A 17,600-nucleotide genomic window follows, 5' to 3' on the forward strand; every position below is an offset into this window, starting at 1 on the left:
TCAGTCCTTTTGGGTGAGGAAATATCTTTAAACCTGTATTAAGAGGGAGAAATAATTGCATTTATTATTCCTTAAGCAGGATGGATTCTGAGCAAGGTCTTTTCTTCAGAACCTTTTTTTGGAGTGTTAAAATAAAAATGGGAGCTCAGAGATGTAGCTTGCTCTCATTGTATACAGTAATAGGGGTATAAGGCTGGAATCAGGCAGTTGGGGGCTTCTGAGTGTGATCTGTGACTGTCAGGCCAGTGGAGGATTTTGCAGAGGAAATAGAGATTTGTGGCTGCTCCCTCCCCACCTCTGAATAACTTGGAAGGATAGGGGTGTTTGCAGGGGATGTTGTGGCATTTTGCCATGAGGCCTGTGGCATAAGTTTTTTTCTCTGTCTCTCCACAAACTGTCCCCAAAAGGTTTAGTGTTCTAGTTATATTTTTCTGTAGCACTATAAGATAAGCATGTTATTATTTTTAAATGTTTGTTTTTAATATCAATGATTTCGTCTGGAATACCATCTGGGGCAACGCTTCATCTGCAGTATGTGGTCTGTGTTTCATATATTGGGAAACCCTTCCTTCAAGAGAAGAACAAAGCCTTTTAAGTCAAACAATTTTATATATTTTTAAAATTTAAATTAAATCTTATAAAAACATCACATTATAACTGAAGTCATCATATACAGCATCAGTTCTGTACTCAACACTTCAGGAGCTTTTACTCTGAGAAAAGAGCAAGGGTTTTGAACTTCGAACTCGAACCCCCAATCTGCTTTTTACTGGGGTCAGAGATTCTCAATTTTGTGAAAACTCTGACTTTCTTTGTGAGGATCTGATGAGGTCATACATGTACAGAATCTAGCACACAAAAATGGCTAACAGTACATACTCTATAAATGTGAGTTTTTATAGTAAATCAACTATAGATTGATTTATAGATCTATAGAACTATAGAACTATAGATCTATAGATCTATAGAACTCAATAGATGAAGCTATGGTCATAACTGTACACAGCTCCAGGGTTGGTCAGCCATTCGTGACCATACAGGACAGATCAAAATCATCTAGGCAAGTTAACAGAGCCGTGACTTTTAACTTTCTGTGTACAGGAGATTGGTATCAGCATAGAAACAGGAGCAGGTAGCTTTCAGAGTGACAGCATCATTAGAGGTATCTTGCAGGGAAGATGGGCACCTCACAAAGTTTGAAGGGATGGCAACCTGGAGCTGCCCCTTCTGTCTCTACCTTTTAAGTAAAGTCCAATCTTCAAAGAGAAAGGCAATTCAGAAACAGCTGATCACAGGAAAGCCTGGCCCCACATTACTCACAGCCTTGAAGCTCTAGAGAATAGAAGAGGTTTTACATCCCAGCTCATTGTATGAAGCTAGCATAACCTTGATACCAAAGTCAAAGAGAGTACATGAAATAAAAGTATAGGCTAGTGTCACTCATGGGGACACACATAATCCTAAACAAATTATTAGGACATAGATTACTCATGACCAAACTGTTTATTTTAGGAATATAAAGTTGGCTTAAACATAGAAACTTATCCATTTAATTCAACCCATTAACATATTAATAGAGGGGAAAATCTTATGATCATCTCAATAAATGCACTTTAAGTGTTTGGTGAAATTCAACATGTAATCAACACGAATACTCTAAGCAAATTAATAATAAAATAGAATGACTTTGATAAAGTGTATCTACCAAAAGAAAAGCACAGTAAACACCATGGTGAAATATTGAAAATTTTCCATTTCTCATCAGGGAAAAACAAGGATATCCACTATCTACTATCTACTTTAAAATGAGAAAAGGAAATAAAAGCTGTAATGTTTAAAATGGCAGGAACAAAACATTATTATTCAAAGATGATATGATTATGTATGTTGAACACTGAAAAGGATCTAAAGATAAACTTTAGGACTTAATAAGCATATTTTAGCAAGGTTGCTGGGTAGAAAAAACAACACATAAAAATTAGGTCTCTATATACCAGATCAAACAAAATATAAAGTTTCCAAAAAAAGGTACAATTTTCAATAGCATCAAATACCTAGGAATAAATTTAACAGAAGACATGCAAGACTTCTTTGGACAAAACTGCAAAACTTTACTGAGTGAATTTTACAGTCACATTTCCAACACAAGAACAGCCTGCATGGTTACAGTTTGTCTTCATTTAAACCTGTGGTTGCCCTTCACCTGTAAGATAACATAACATTTGGGAATATTAGTTAGAACTTTATTCAGATGACGCTAAAGGGATACAGAGGACACTACAGTCTTAGTTTTATAAAATGGACTAAAACCAGAACCCTAAGGGTGACCCTTGGCTTATATACAGTTAAACTTCTGTAGAGACTTTGAAGGTAGACTTTCAGGCACTTCAACAATATTTGCTAAACACATCACTCTTTCTAGTGGTACAGAGAAACAAAGAGACTGTTCAAGTTCAGAACTGATTAAGCCCAATGCTTCCATTCAGAAGTAGTTTTAAGTAGAAAGCAACATTTTTTTATACTTTTAGTAAAAATCCAACCAAACAACAAATAAAAAACCTAAGAAACAAAAGAAACTTTTAAAAAGTTCATTTAAATGTTTTGACTTGAAAAAAATTCTTAATATAGCATATCTAAAACAGTAATGTCACACTTAGAATTGCTTAAATGGAAAACAGAAAGGCTAGTATTGCATTTGTTTTGGCTCTACTGTGGAAAAGTACAAAACTTTCTATGAGCCAGTTTAGCCCTTACATAGTAGTAGGTTAACCATTTGTCCCTGTTTTCATCCATACTCCTATGAGTAGTGACTCTCTACACACCTAAAAGCATTCCAGTTTGTATAATAAATTATATGGTTACACTAGTTTTAAGTCATTACCATCAAAAGTAACATCACATTGTGAAGGAAAATAGTACCATGTCTCACAGTCCGGAAGAAAAAAAAGGACAGAAGTGGGGTGGAGAGAAAGGAAAAAAACCTGGAGAGCCAAATATCTAGATAGACAGAAAGATAATATAGTCAATATCTGTTAGTGTCTTTTTCATAATCCTTATTGTGTACACTTAGCCTTTTGTCTGTTTTCTGCAAGATTATTTAAACTAGTGGATCTTCTATTCACAAATATTTTCTAAAAGAGCAATCTCATTGATTTATTAGTTGTATTATTTTTCCTTTTCCTAATGATTCATACCTGTCTTTTATTAAGAATCCCCTTCCTCTTCCCCTTAGATTTATTTTGTTGCCTTGTTATTATTTTCTTATATTGGATGCTCATGTAATTTTATTATCTTTTTTAACAGCCTATGCATTTAAGGCTATGATCTTCCTATGAGTACATTTTAGCCATGTTCAGTAGGTTCCTGAAAGTAGCCTGAAAACTATCTTTTAACGTAAAGAGTCTGGAATGGACCAGGAATGTAAAGTGAAAATATTTAGAAGACTAATGCAGGGTAATTTCTTCTCTAAACATCAAGTGCTTCCTTTAAATTCAGAAGCTGTGTGATTAATGGTCAGTAATTTGGAAAACACACATGTAAAACACACTTAAATTGATTACTCAGGAAGTACTTCAGTTACGGTCTTTGAAATTCAATCTTAACAATTTGATGCCTCAAGGAGCAAAATTTTCACACATTTGACATGGTTAGAGGTGATTATATCATACTATCCACATTTTATTAGGAACAGTAGCTCATTAAGACTGACAGTGGGGACAGGGAGCGCGCTCAGCACAGGTATCTTACTAACAGTCACCTTGACCATCACTGACTACATGCACTCTCTACTTGATCACCCACAGAGACCAGAGACTAGACTGTCTCTTGATATTTTATTATTCAGTCATCTGAGGCTTCATTCCGGGAAGGATTTAAAATGCAATTGTTGGGCTTCCCTGGTGGCGCAGTGGTTGAGAGTCTGCCTGCCGATGCAGGGGACACGAGTTCGTGTCCCGGTCCGGGAAAATCCCACATGCCGCGGAGCGGCTGGGCCCGTGAGCCATGGCTGCTGAGCCTGCGCGTCCGGAGCCTGTGCTCCGCAACAGGAAAGGCCACAACAGTGAGAGGCCCGCGTATCGCAAAAAAATAAAATAAAACGCAATTGTTCACATTTTTGTCAATTATACATCAATAAAACTGGAAGAAAAAATAAAATGCAATTGTTCTTTAAAAGCCAGATAATTCAGAATTCAACAGAATCCGAGGACAGGCATTCAGAACTCCAACAGAATAACAAATATCAAGCAAAGTGTTAGTTCATTTTCTTAGTAGTGATGAAACCTCAATTCAAATGTAATTTGACTCAGGTCAGGATTTGATGATTTATGATAAACAAAATCACATAAAGCAGCTTATCTTTGTATTCTATGCAACAGAACCAGAGTAAGTAAAAATGAGAATTGAAAATAATTTTTAAATATCTGATTTGAAGTCACTATTTTTATAAGAGCAAAGATGGGTTTAGAAATTAAGGGATTTGCCCAGAGTCACACAAATTATGTTGGAGCTGGTACTGGAACCTACTTCAGCGCTTCAGCATATTTCATACAAACTGATGTGTGTTACAAATGCATTACACGTTTGTTAAATGCAGATCTCTATAAAAGCATCTGAAAATTATTAACTGTTGGTTAAAGGGCTTATACTTAAAAGTAAGAAAATGCTTTCATTTTATAATTCAATATGGCTTTGACCCAATTTGTTTCTATACCTGATAGTTAAGGTCTGAACTACATTTCAAATCAGCTTTATATGTGAACTCTGCTATTAAACCAACAGTAATGTTATCTTTATATTATTAAAAATATAATATTGTGGAAAACAGACACCCTATAATTTGCATGCATAATAGATAACATACCTGCTTCTGGCTCTTTAATGGGCTCTGGATTTGGCAGTCTCTTCCTCTTGACATCAGAACCATCTCCACACCCACACCCAGTCTTTGGCTGAGCCAGTTCCTGCTGATTAGCTTCCAGGGCAGGACCTTGCAAATAAAAAGTTTATCAATTTAAGAAGTAAAACTTGAGATATAAATAAGGGAATGATAATATTCACTCCTTCAGTGTTATGAAGTAAAAGCCTTAGGCTAGTGTGGTAATAAATGTGATGCATGAGAATCCCAAGAGCATTATTTCAGGAGTCTGTTACAAGAAACAGGGTTTTATTACCCTCTTCCTTTCCCAAGACTGCCCTCAGACAAATTAGGTGCTCCCTTTGTACTTATCCATATTGTACCTGTGACTGTACTTATCAGTGATTCGTTTGGGTCTCTCCGACTAAATTGTGAGCTCAAGGTTGAAACCATGTCTCCTATTAGTACTTAGCATATTACATGGCATGAGCAGACAACGATAAATGTTGAGTGGGGGAAAAAGTCTTAAAAAATACCTCAAACTGATTAACATTTTGCAAACCAACTGGTATGTCCTCTTCAAAAATGTCAAGTGTCATGAATGCCAGAAAACTAAACAGACATGACAACTAAATGCAATGCATGATCCTGGACTGAACTCTGGATAAAAAAAAATTCTATAAAGGAAGTTATTGGGACAACTGGGGAAATTTGAATATACACTGTGTATTTAATGATTGCATATTCTCATTGTCAAATTTCCTGATTCTGATAATTGTACAGTGATTAGAGCCAAGAGAATTACTTTTTCTTTGTTCTCAGGCTATACATACACTAATGTACTTAGGGTAAAGGGTCATGATAGTTGAACCTTTATCTAAATGACTCAGTAGTAATAAGAGCAAACATATCAGTAAGTGTGTATGTGTGTGTGTATACATATAGAGGGGAAGGGAAGCGGATATGAAACCAATGTGGTAAAAACTATTAACAATCGGTGAATCTAGGTGAAAAGTTTATGAGTTAATTGTACTATTCTTGCAAATTTTCTGTAAATTTTATGTTTTTAGAAATATAAAGTAAAAATTAAAGAGAATACATGACAACTACATTGTACTTCAGGAAGACAAGAGTGATCTTATTTTTAATTGTGGTTTAAAAACACATAACAGCGAATTCCCTGGTGGTCCAGTAGTTAGGACTCTGTGCTTTCACTGCTGAGAGCCCAGGTTCAATCCCTGGTCAGAGAACTAAGATCCCACAAGCCACATGGCCAAAAGAACAAAAAAATATTTTTAAAAAGCACGTAACATAAAACTTACCATCTTAACCATTTTTAAGTGTACAGTTCAGTAAGGGGTTATTTTTGCATCATTAGCAGAAACTAGAAATGGACTTTACATATTTGTTTTCCTGTATTATGAAACCTTTATTTTAAATGGTCTAAGAATAAACCATAATAAACGTATAATTTCTGTATTTTGCTAAAGTGTACTAAAAGCAGTGAGCATCAGCTATTTACAAAGCCTGAAGTCTATACCACGTATAGGATTTCAATTACAATTAAAAGGTAATCTTCTGAAGAGTTAGCTCAGTGCATTTGCAGGCCCATGACAAATCTTATAGTTGTGACAGCCACGCTCTACTGGGGTAGCCAGAAACTTACTTCGTTAAAATAAACAAAAGTTATATTTAGGTCCAAAGGTCCTATATGTAACTTTCCATAAATAAATCCCATGTAGAACAAAGTAAAATTATTTAACTTTTAAATTTAAAAAATAACCACAATAGGGGTTTCCTGGTGGCACAGTGGTTGGGAGTCCGCCTGCCAATGCAGGGGACATGGGTTCGTGCCCCGGTCTGGGAAGATCCCACATGCTGCGGAGCGGCTGAGCCCAGGAGCCATGGCCACTGGGCCTGCGCGTCCGGAGCCTGTGCTCCGAACAAGAGAGGCCACAACAGTGAGAGGCCTGCGTAAAGCAAAAAAAAAAAAAAAAAAAAAAAACAGTAAAATTATTTAAGAATAACAGTCAAATATACAATGAGAATAAAGGAAATGGGGTAGAAAGAAATGAAAGGGCATTGTTGCCAGTCATATTCTACAAACCTTTAACCGTGGCCTGAGTTATGTAAATGTTTTGCTTCAAAATACTATGCATATCCGGGGAAATAATGTCTGTCTCATGTTAATCTTAGAATAATTAATCTTTTGATTTTCCTAAGCATAGAAGGATTTAACCACCTTTTAAAAACCACTTTAAAACAATCATACTAAACCAGCTACCTGTATGACAGTATCCTGAACTATCCAGCTTTTATCAAACTTACCATGTAAAAATATCAATTACAGAAACAATGGCCATCATGCACGACTCATTTCTGGAGCCTCTATCCTACTACATTGAACTGGGGCAATACTGAGCTACATTACAGTACAGACATTTGAGTTTTGAGCAAAATCATTCACCTTTTTTACAGCAACATTCATGGTAGGAAGACACAAACTCTGGAGTGAAATACAGATTTTGTATTGAAAAGCCAAGTGCTCTTTGATAAACCCAATCCTTTAGCCTCAATTTTCTCATTCATAAATTGGGGGAAATTTATTATAGCGAGGGATTGCCCTAAGCTGCAAATTATACTCTCTTCACTTCTCCAGCCAATTTTCAGGCCATGTTTGAGATCCCTTTCTATTGTTTTCTTTCCTTCTCTGACCGGTATATCATAATGCATGAGACACCACATACATACACACACACACACACCCCCAACAGGCATTCTTCTTCCCCTTCCCTTCACCTTGAACTGAAGATGCTCCTTCATCCTTTTCCTCTTGACCAAGTATAATGTCCTGACTTTTAGTTAGTGGCTTCTCTTGTTGAGGTTGCTTATCACCAGGCTGCTGGAACTATGGGGGTGTGTGTGTGCAAATGAAAAGTTTTGTTACTAATACGTGTCAACAATATAAATATACAAAATACAAAGATACATTTGATCATAAATAAATCTAAAGACATTTTTCAAATACTATTCAGTACACTTTTTTTTTTGGAGCAGAGAAAGTTGTATTACAAGTCCATGCTAGGAGACGAGGTGGCTCATGCCCTAAAAAGCCTCGAGCTCCCAGCATACTTATTCTTAACAAAGTTCCTCTTCCCACAGAGAGGCTACTCCAAGAAAACAGTTACCCACAAGGACTTTGGAAGCTATTTTAATCTATGTCAGGATGGCTGTGTGCAATCTGTTAATAAGCATGAGAAGGAAGTCATCAGTCAAATTCCCCAGGAACGTAACAGCATTCATCCAGGCAACACCAGAGTGTAATCCTCCTGGATCAATGTTCCTTATCACATGGAAGACCTTTATCACTGTATCTATATTAGTTCAACAACATTTGCACACAAATTAATTTCTACTAATAAAAATCATCAAATGTTAAAACACTTACAAACACAGGCCAAACTGCCCTGGGATATCTTTGATCATCACGTCTTTCTTTAGGTCTGTATGTTGACTTTATTCTCCGACTCATATTTCCCACTGAAAACAGAACATTGTCATTTGGAAAATGCACTTAAGAGGATAAATATATTTGAACACTTCCGTGGCCAAATGATGATGTATACTATTTTTGTAATATTGAACACATTTTCAAAATAAGTCTCAAGGTAATTTAAATGTGTGTGCTTTCCAATCACACCAAATCTGGCAACTTGCAAAAGCAATTGTTATGTCATGGCCAAGCTGACAGAAAAATCACCTTAAAACACATAGTAGGGCTTCCCTAGTGGCGCAGTGGTTGAGGGTCCGCCTGCCGATGCAGGGGATGCGGGTTCGTGCCCCGGTCCAGGAGGATCCCACGTGCTGCGGAGCAGCTGGGCCCGTGAGCCATGGCCGCTGGGCCTGCGCGTCCGGAGCCTGTGCTCCGCAGCGGGTGAGGCCATGGAGGTAAGAGGCCCGCGTACCAAAAAAAAAATAAATAAAATAACCAAAATAACAGTAAAATTATTTATGAATAACAGTCAAATATACAATGAGAATAAAGAAAATGGGGTAGAAAGAAATGAAAGGGCATTGCTGCCAGTCATATTCTACAAACCTTTAATAGTGGCCTAAGTTATGTAAATGTTTTGCTTCAAAATACTATATATATCCAGGAGAAATAATGTCTGTCTCATGTTAGACTTAGAATAATTAATCTTTTGATTTTCCTAACCATAGAAGGATTTAACCACCTTTTAAAAACCACTTTAGGGCTTCCCTGGTGGCGCAGTGGCTGAGAGTCCACCTGCTGATGCAGGGGACACGGATTTGTGCCCCAGTCCGAGAAGATCCCACATGCCGCGGAGCGGCTGGGCCCGTGAGCCATGGCCGCTGAGCCTGCGCATCCGGAGCCTGTGCTCCACAACAGGAGAGGCCACAACAGTGAGAGGCCCGTGTACCGCAAAAAAAAAAAACAAACAAACAAAAAAAAAAACACTTATAAAAAGTCATACTAAACCAGTTGCCTGTATGCCAGTATCCTGAACTATCCAGCTTTTATCAAACTTACCATGTAAAAATATCAATTACAGAAACAATGGCCATCATGCACGGCTCATTTCTGGAGCCTCTATCCTACTACATTGAACTGGGGCAATACTGAGCTACATTACAGTACAGACATTTGAGTTTTGAGCAAAATCATTCACCTTTTTTACAGCAACATTCATGGTAGGAAGACATAAACTCTGGAGTGAAATACAGATTTTGTATTGAAAAGCCAAGTGCTCTTTGATAAGCCCAATCCTTTAGCCTCAATTTTCTCATTCATAAATTGGGGAAAATTTATTATAGCGAGGGATTGCCCTAAGCTGCAAATTATACTCTCTTCACTTCTCCAGCCAATTTTCAGGCCATGTCTGAGATCCCTTTCTATTGTTTTCTTTCTTTCTCTGACCGGTATATCATAATGCATGAGACACCACATACACACACACACACACACACACCCAACAGGCATTCTTCTTCCCCTTCCCTTCACCTTGAACTGAAGATGCTCCTTCATCCTTTTTCTCTTGACCAGGTATAATGTCCTGACTTTTAGTTAGTGGCTTCTCTTGTTGAGGTTGCTTATCACCGGGCTGCTGGAACTATGGGTGTGTGTGTGTGCAAATGAAAAGTTTTGTTACTAATACACGTCAACAGTATAAATATACAAAATACAAAGATACATTTGATCATAAATAAATCTAAAGACATTTTTCAAATACTATCCAGTACACTTTTTTTTTTTTGGAGCAGAGAAAGTTGTATTACAAGTCCATGCTAGGAGACGAGGTGGCTCATGCCCTAAAAAGCCTCGAGCTCCCAGCATACTTATTCTTAACAAAGTTACTCTTCCCACAGAGAGGCTACTCCAAGAAAACAGTTACCCACAAGGACTTTGGAAGCTATTTTAATCTATGTCAGGATGGCTGTGTGCAATCTGTTAATAAGCATGAGAAGGAAGTCATCAGTCAAATTCCCCAGGAACGTAACAGCATTCATCCAGGCAACACCAGAGTGTAATCCTCCTGGATCAATGTTCCTTATCACGTGGAAGACCTTTATCACTGTATCTATATTAGTTCAACAACATTTGCACACAAATTAATTTCTACTAATAAAAATCATCAAATGTTAAAACACTTACAAACACAGGCCCAACTGCCCTGGGATAGCCTTGATCATCACCTCTTTCTTTAGGTCTGTATGTTGACCTTATTCTCCGACACATATATCCCACTGAAAACAGAACACTGTCATTTGGAAAATGCACTTAAGAGGATAATTATATTTGAACACTTCTGTGGCCAAATAATGATGTATACTATTTTTGTAATATTGAACACATTTTCAAAATAAGTCTCAAGGTAATTTAAATGTGTGTGCTTTCCAATCACACCAAATCTGGCAACTTGCAAAAGCAATTGTTTATGTCATGGCCACGCTGACAGAAAAATCACTTTAAACCACATAGTAGGGCTTCCCTAGTGGCACAGTGTTTGAGGGTCCGCCTCCCGATGCAGGGTACGCGGGTTCGTGCCCCGGTCCGGGAAGATCCCACATGCCGTGGAGCGGCTGGGCTCGTGAGCCATGGCCGCTGAGCCTGCGCGTCCGGAGCCTGTGCTCCACAACAGGAGAGGCCACAACAGTGAGAGGCCCGTGTACCGCAAAAAAAAAAAAAAAAAAAACACTTATAAAAAATCATACTAAACCAGCTACTTGTATGCCAGTCTCCTGAACTATCCAGCTTTTATCAAACTTACCATGTAAAAATATCAATTACAGAAACAATGGCCATCATGCACGACTCATTTCTGGAGCCTCTATCCTACTACATTGAACTGGGGCAATACCGAGCTACATTACAGTACAGACATTTGAGCTTTGAGCAAAATCATTCACCTTTTTTACAGCAACACTCATGGTAGGAAGACACAAACTCTGGAGTGAAATACAGATTCTGTATTCAAAAGCCAAGTGCTCTTTGATAAGCCCAATCCTTTAGCCTCAATTTTCTCATTCATAAATTGGGGAAAATTTATTATAGTGAGGGATTGCCCTAAGCTGCAACTTATACTCTCTTCACTTCTCCAGCCAATTTTCAGGCCATGTTTGAGATCCCTTTCTATTGTTTTCTTTCCTTCTCTGACCGGTATATCATAATGCATGAGACACCACATACACACACACACACACACACCCCCAACAAGCATTCTTCTTCCCTTTCCCTTCACCTTGAAGTGAAGATGCTCCTTCATCCTTTTTCTCTTGACCAAGTATAATGTCCTGACTTTTAGTTAGTGGCTTCTCTTGTTGAGGTTGCTTATCACCGGGCTGCTGGAACTATGGGTGTGTGTGTGTGCAAATGAAAAGTTTTGTTACTAATACACGTCAACAGTATAAATATACAAAATACAAAGATACATTTGATCATAAATAAATCTAAAGACATTTTTCAAATACTATTCAGTACACTTTTTTTTTTTGGAGCAGAGAAAGTTGTATTACAAGTCCATGCTAGGAGACGAGGTGGCTCATGCCCTAAAAAGCCTCGAGCTCCCAGCATACTTATTCTTAACAAAGTTCCTCTTCCCACAGAGAGGCTACTCCAAGAAAACTGTTACCCACAAGGACTTTGGAAGCTATTTTAATCTATGTCAGGATGGCTGTGTGCAATCTGTTAATAAGCATGAGAAGGAAGTCATCAGTCAAATTCCCCAGGAACGTAACAGCATTCATCCAGGCAACACCAGAGTGTAATCCTCCTGGATCAATGTTCCTTATCACATGGAAGACCTTTATCACTGTATCTATATTAGTTCAACAACATTTGCACACAAATTAATTTCTACTAATAAAAATCATCAAATGTTAAAACACTTACATATACAGGCCCAACTGCCCTGGGATAGCCTTGATCATCACGTCTTTCTTTAGGTCTGTATGTTGACTTTATTCTCCGACTCATATTTCCCACTGAAAACAGAACATTGTCATTTGGAAAATGCACTTAAGAGAATAATTATATCTGAACACTTCTGTGGCCAAATGATGATGTATACTATTTTTGTAATATTGAACACATTTTCAAAATAAGTCTCAAGGTAATTTAAATGTGTGTGCTTTCCAATCACACCAAATCTGGCAACTTGCAAAAGCAATTGTTTATGTCATGGCCAAGCTGACAGAAAAATCACCTTAAAACACATGGTAGGGCTTCCCTGGTGGCGCAGTGGTTGAGGGTCCGCCTGCTGATGCAAGGGACGCGGGTTCGTGCCCCGGTCCGGGAGGATCCCACCTGCCGTGGAGCGGCTGGGCCCGTGAGCCATGGCCGGGGCCTGTGCTCCGCAGAGGGAGACACCACGGCAGTGAGAGGCCCACGTACAGCAAAAAAAAAAAAAAAAAAAAAAACATAGTAAAAGACAAGAACACATTTCTGATGAGTTTTGGATTCACAACTTCATACACCATTATGGAGACATTTAGTAAAATACTACTGGAAATTTAAAACTTCAGGGACTATTGCTTTCGTCACACTCTTGTTTACCAAGCCCTTGCCCCCACCCTAATTAAATTCTTTTGGAACACAAAGCCACACTCACTCGTTCGCATATTGCCTACGGCTATTTTTGCACTTGCAGAGTTGAGCGGCTGCAGTAAAGACTCCTATGAGGCACTCTCCTTCCTTGGCACCCTGTTCGGGGCACTACAAATCTCAGGATGCCGTTACAACCCCACATTGGTCTAGTGTCTAGGCCTTTCCTTTACCTCCCGCCCCGCCCCCATGCCCCGGGCCCCACTGCTGACTCCGGATTCTGTGCTCTGTCTGCAGTTCCAGGGCCTCCAGGACCCAGATACTGCAAATAACGCCGCCATGACTCGCTCTACCTTCATCTGACCTCCCTAACCTCCACCGCCCACCGCCCACCGCCCTCCCTTTCCAGCCACCAGGACGAGAGCTATGGTGGCCATGACACCTGTGGTGAGAAGGACAACGACCTCGAGGGCTTTCCTCCTCAGAGGCCATAGATCGCACCGCCTGACCCGCCCGAAGCCCGCTGGCTCCCCCTCACACACACACGCACACTTAAACTCCAAGCAGGACAGATCTGTGGACCTACCTGGTGAGTCTCAGCCAGGCAGAAAGAACGGAGAGGCTAAGACGCGATGCGCGCAGCTCCGCACCCAGACGACGTTGCACACGCCACACAAGGGCCGACGGGAAGGCGTGCAGCCCTGAGCATGCGCACTGCGTCTCGCACGTGCTGCGTGGGCTGGTTTCCCCGCCCCTCCACGGGACCCCACAGAGAACTCCCGGATCTGTACTCGTCTGCACTTCCGGTCCCTCCAGGGTTCAGATACCTCAAGTAACGCCCCCAAGCCCCTCCCAACTTTCAACTTCCCCTCTCCCCTTTGTGGCCCGTTTTCCATTATCCCAGCCCCCACTATGACAAGGGCTGTGGTAGTTGCCTGTGAAATGAGTAGAATGCCTGCTAAAACCGAAATGACAATATACTCCATAGGATTTGCATAAGCCCAGGCCTCAGAACCTAATATTCAAAACGTCCAGCATATGATTCAAAATTACTCAGGGAAGATGGCAGAAGACTAAGACGCGGAGATCACCTTGCTCCCCACAGATACACCAGAAATACATCTACACGTGGAACAACTCGTACAGAACACCTACTGAATGCTCGCAGAAGACCTCAGACCTTCCAAAAGGTAAGAAACTCCCCACGTACCTGGGTAGGGCAAAAGAAAAAACAGAGACAAAAGAATAGGGACGGGACCTGCACCAGTGGGAGGGATCTGTGAAGGAGGAAAGGTTTCCACACACTAGGAAGCCCCTTCGCGGGCGGAGACTGCAGGTGGCGGAGGGGGAAAGCTTCAGAGCCGGGGAGGAGAGCGCAGCCACAGGGGTGCGGAGGGCAAAGCGGGGAGATTCCCGCACAGAGGATCGGTGCCGACCGGCACTCACCAGCCCGAGAGGCTTGTCTGCCTACCCACCGGGGCGGGTGGGGTTGCGAGCTGAGGCTAGGGCTTTGGTCTGAGCGCAGGGAGAGGACTGGAGTTGGCGGCGTGAACACAGCCTGAGGGGTTAGTGCACCACGGCTAGCCGGGAGGGAGTCCGGGAAAAGATCTGGAGCTGCCGAAGAGGCAAGAGACGTTTTCTCGCCTCTGTTTCCTGGTGCACGAGGAGAGGGGATTAAGAGCGCTGCTCAAAGGAGCTCCAGAGACGGGCGCGAGCCGCGGCTAAAAGCGCGGACCCCAGAGACGGGCGGGAGACGCTAAGGCTGCTGCTGCCGCCGCCAAGAAGCCTGTGTGCGAGCACAGGTCACTCTCCACACCTCCCTTCTGGGGAGCCGGTGCAGCCGGTCACTGCCGGGTTCCCGGGATCCAGGGACAACTTCCCCGGGAGAACGCACGGCAGGCCTCAGGCTGGTGCAACGTTACAGTGGCCTCTGCCGCCGCAGGCTGGCCCCGCACTCCGCGCCCCTCCCTTCTCCCGGCCTGAGTGAGCCAGAGCCCCCGAATCAGCGGCTCCTTTAACCCCGTCATGTCTGAGCAAAAAACAGATGCCCTCTGGCGACCTACACGCACAGGCGGGGCCGAATCCAAAGCTGAGCCCCGGGAGCTGTGGTAACAAAGAAGAGAAAGGGAAATCTCTCCCAGCAGCCTCAGAAGCAGCGGATTAAAGCTCCACAATCAACTTGATGTACCCTGAATCTGTGGAATACATGAATAGAAAACGAATCATCGCAAATGGAGGAGGTGGACTATGAGAGCAAGATTTATGATTTTTTCCCCTTTTCCTCTTTTTGTCAGTGTGTATGTGTATGCTTCTGTGTGAGATTTTGTCTGTATAGCTTTGCTTCCACCATTTGTCCTAAGGTTCTATCCGTCCGTTTTTTTTTTTTCATTTTTTTCTTAATAATTATTTTCTAATTTAATAACTTTATTATTTTTTACTTTATTTTATTTTACTTTATTTTCTTTCTTTCTTTCTTTTTTCTTTCCTTCCCTCCTTCCTTCCTTCCTTCCTCCCTCCCACCGTCCCTCCCTCCCTCCCTCCCTCCCTCCCTCCTTCCTCTCTTTCTTTCCTTTTTTCCTTCTTTTCTTCTTTCTTTCTTTCTTTCTTCCTGCTTCTCCTAATTCTTTCTCTCTACTTTTTCTCCCTTTTATTCTGAGCCGTGTGGATGAATGCCTCTTGGTTCTACAGCCAGAAGTCAGTGCTGTGCCTCTGAGGTGGGAGAGCCAACTTCAGGACACTGGCCAACAAGAGACCTCCCAACTCCACATAATATCAAATGGCGAAAGTCTCCCAGAGATCTCCAACTCAATGCCAGCACCCAGCTCCACTCAACGACCAGCAAGCTACAGTGCTGTACATGCCAAACAACTAGCAAGACAGGAACACAACCACACCCATTAGCAGAGAGGCTGCCTAAAATCATAATAAGTCCACAGACACCCCAAAACACACCACCAGACGTGGACCTGCCCACCAGAGAGACAAGATCCATCCTCATCCACCAGAACACAGGCACTAGTCCCCTCCACCAGGAAGCCTACACAATCCACTGAACCAACCTTAGCCACTGGGGACAGACACCAAAAACAACGGGAACTACAAACCTGCAGCCTGCAAAAAGGAGACCCCAAACACAGTCAGATAAGCAAAATGAGAAGACAGAAAAACACACCACAGATGAAGGAGCAAGATAAAAACCCACCAGACCTAACAAATGAAGAGGAAATAGGCAGCCTACCTGAAAAAGAATTCAGAATAATGATAGTAAAGATGATCCAAACTCTTGGAAATAGAATAGAGGAAATGCAACAAACATTTAACAAGGACCTAGAAAAACTAAAGATGAAACAAACAAAGATGAACAACACAATAAATGAAATGAAAAATACTCTAGATGGGATCAATAGCAGAATAACTGAGGCAGAAGAATGGATAAGTGACCTGGAAGATAAAATAGTGGAAATAACTAATGCAGAGCAGAATAAAGAAAAAAGAATGAAAAGAACTGAGGACAGTCTCAGAGACCTCTGGGACAACATTAAACACACCAACATTCGAATTATAGGGGTACCAAAGAAGAAGAGAAAAAGAAAGGGACTCAGAAAATATTTGAAGAGATTATAGTTGAAAACTTCCCTAATATGGGAAAGGAAATAGTTAATCAAGTCCAGGAAGCACAGAGAGTCCCATACAGGATAAATCCAAGGAGAAATACGCCAAGACACATATTAATCAAACTGTCAAAAATTAAATAAAAAGAAAGCATATTAAAAGCAGCAAGGGAAAAACAACAAATAACACACAAGGGAATCCCCATAAGGTTTAACAGCTGATCTTTCAGCAGAAAATCTGCAAGCCAGAAGGGACTGGCAGGACATATTTAAAGTGATGAAGGAGAAAAACATGCAACCAAGATTACTCTACCCAGCAACGATCTCATTCAGATTTGATGGAGAAATTAAAACCTTTACAGACAAGCAAAAGTTGAGAGAGTTCAGCACCACCAAACCAGCTTTCCAACAAATGCTAAAGGGACTTCTCTAGGCAAGAAACACAAGAGAAGGAAAAGACCTACAATAACGAACCCAAAACAATTAAGAAAATGGGAATAGGAACATACATATCGATAATTACCTTAAATGTAAATGGACTAAATGCTCCCACCAAAAGACACAGATTGGCTGAATGGATACAAAAACAAGACCCATATATATGCTGTCAACAAGAGACCCACTTCAGACCTAGAGACACATACAGACTGAAAGTAAGGGGATGGGAAAAGATATTCCATGCAAATGGAAACCAAAAGAAAGCTGGCGTAGCAATTCTCATATCAGACAAAATAGACTTTAAAATAAGGACTATTAGAAGAGACAAAGAAGGATACTACATAATGATCAAGGGATCGATCCAAGAAGAAGATATAACAATTGTAAATATTTATGCACCCAACATAGGAGCACCTCAATACATAAGGCAAATACTAACAGCTGTAAAAGGGAAAATCGACAGTAACACATTCACAGCAGGGGACTTTACCACCCCACTTTCACCAATGGACAGATCATCCAGAATGAAAATAAATAAGGAAACAAGCTTTAAGTGATACATTAAACAAGATGGACTTAATTGATATTTATAGGACACTCCATCCATAAACAACAGAATACACATTTTTCTCAA

General features: G+C 40.7%; 1 protein-coding gene across 1 annotated transcript; it reads right to left on the reverse strand.

The window, feature by feature from the left end:
• Window positions 1–2,158: 2,158 nt before the first annotated feature.
• LOC132594470 (X antigen family member 5-like) lies at window positions 2,159–13,258 on the reverse strand. Its single transcript, XM_060292047.1, has 4 exons — window positions 13,151–13,258; window positions 9,879–9,987; window positions 4,862–4,987; window positions 2,159–2,203 (listed from the first exon to the last, which is right to left on the reverse strand). Exons 1-4 carry the CDS (start codon window positions 13,256–13,258, stop codon window positions 2,181–2,183), a joined length of 366 nt encoding a protein of 121 aa, XP_060148030.1. The 3' UTR covers window positions 2,159–2,180.
• Between the last annotated feature and the right edge of the window lie 4,342 nt (window positions 13,259–17,600).

Source organism: Globicephala melas, chromosome X (assembly GCF_963455315.2).
Source record: "Globicephala melas chromosome X, mGloMel1.2, whole genome shotgun sequence".
Lineage (NCBI taxonomy): Eukaryota > Metazoa > Chordata > Mammalia > Artiodactyla > Delphinidae > Globicephala > Globicephala melas.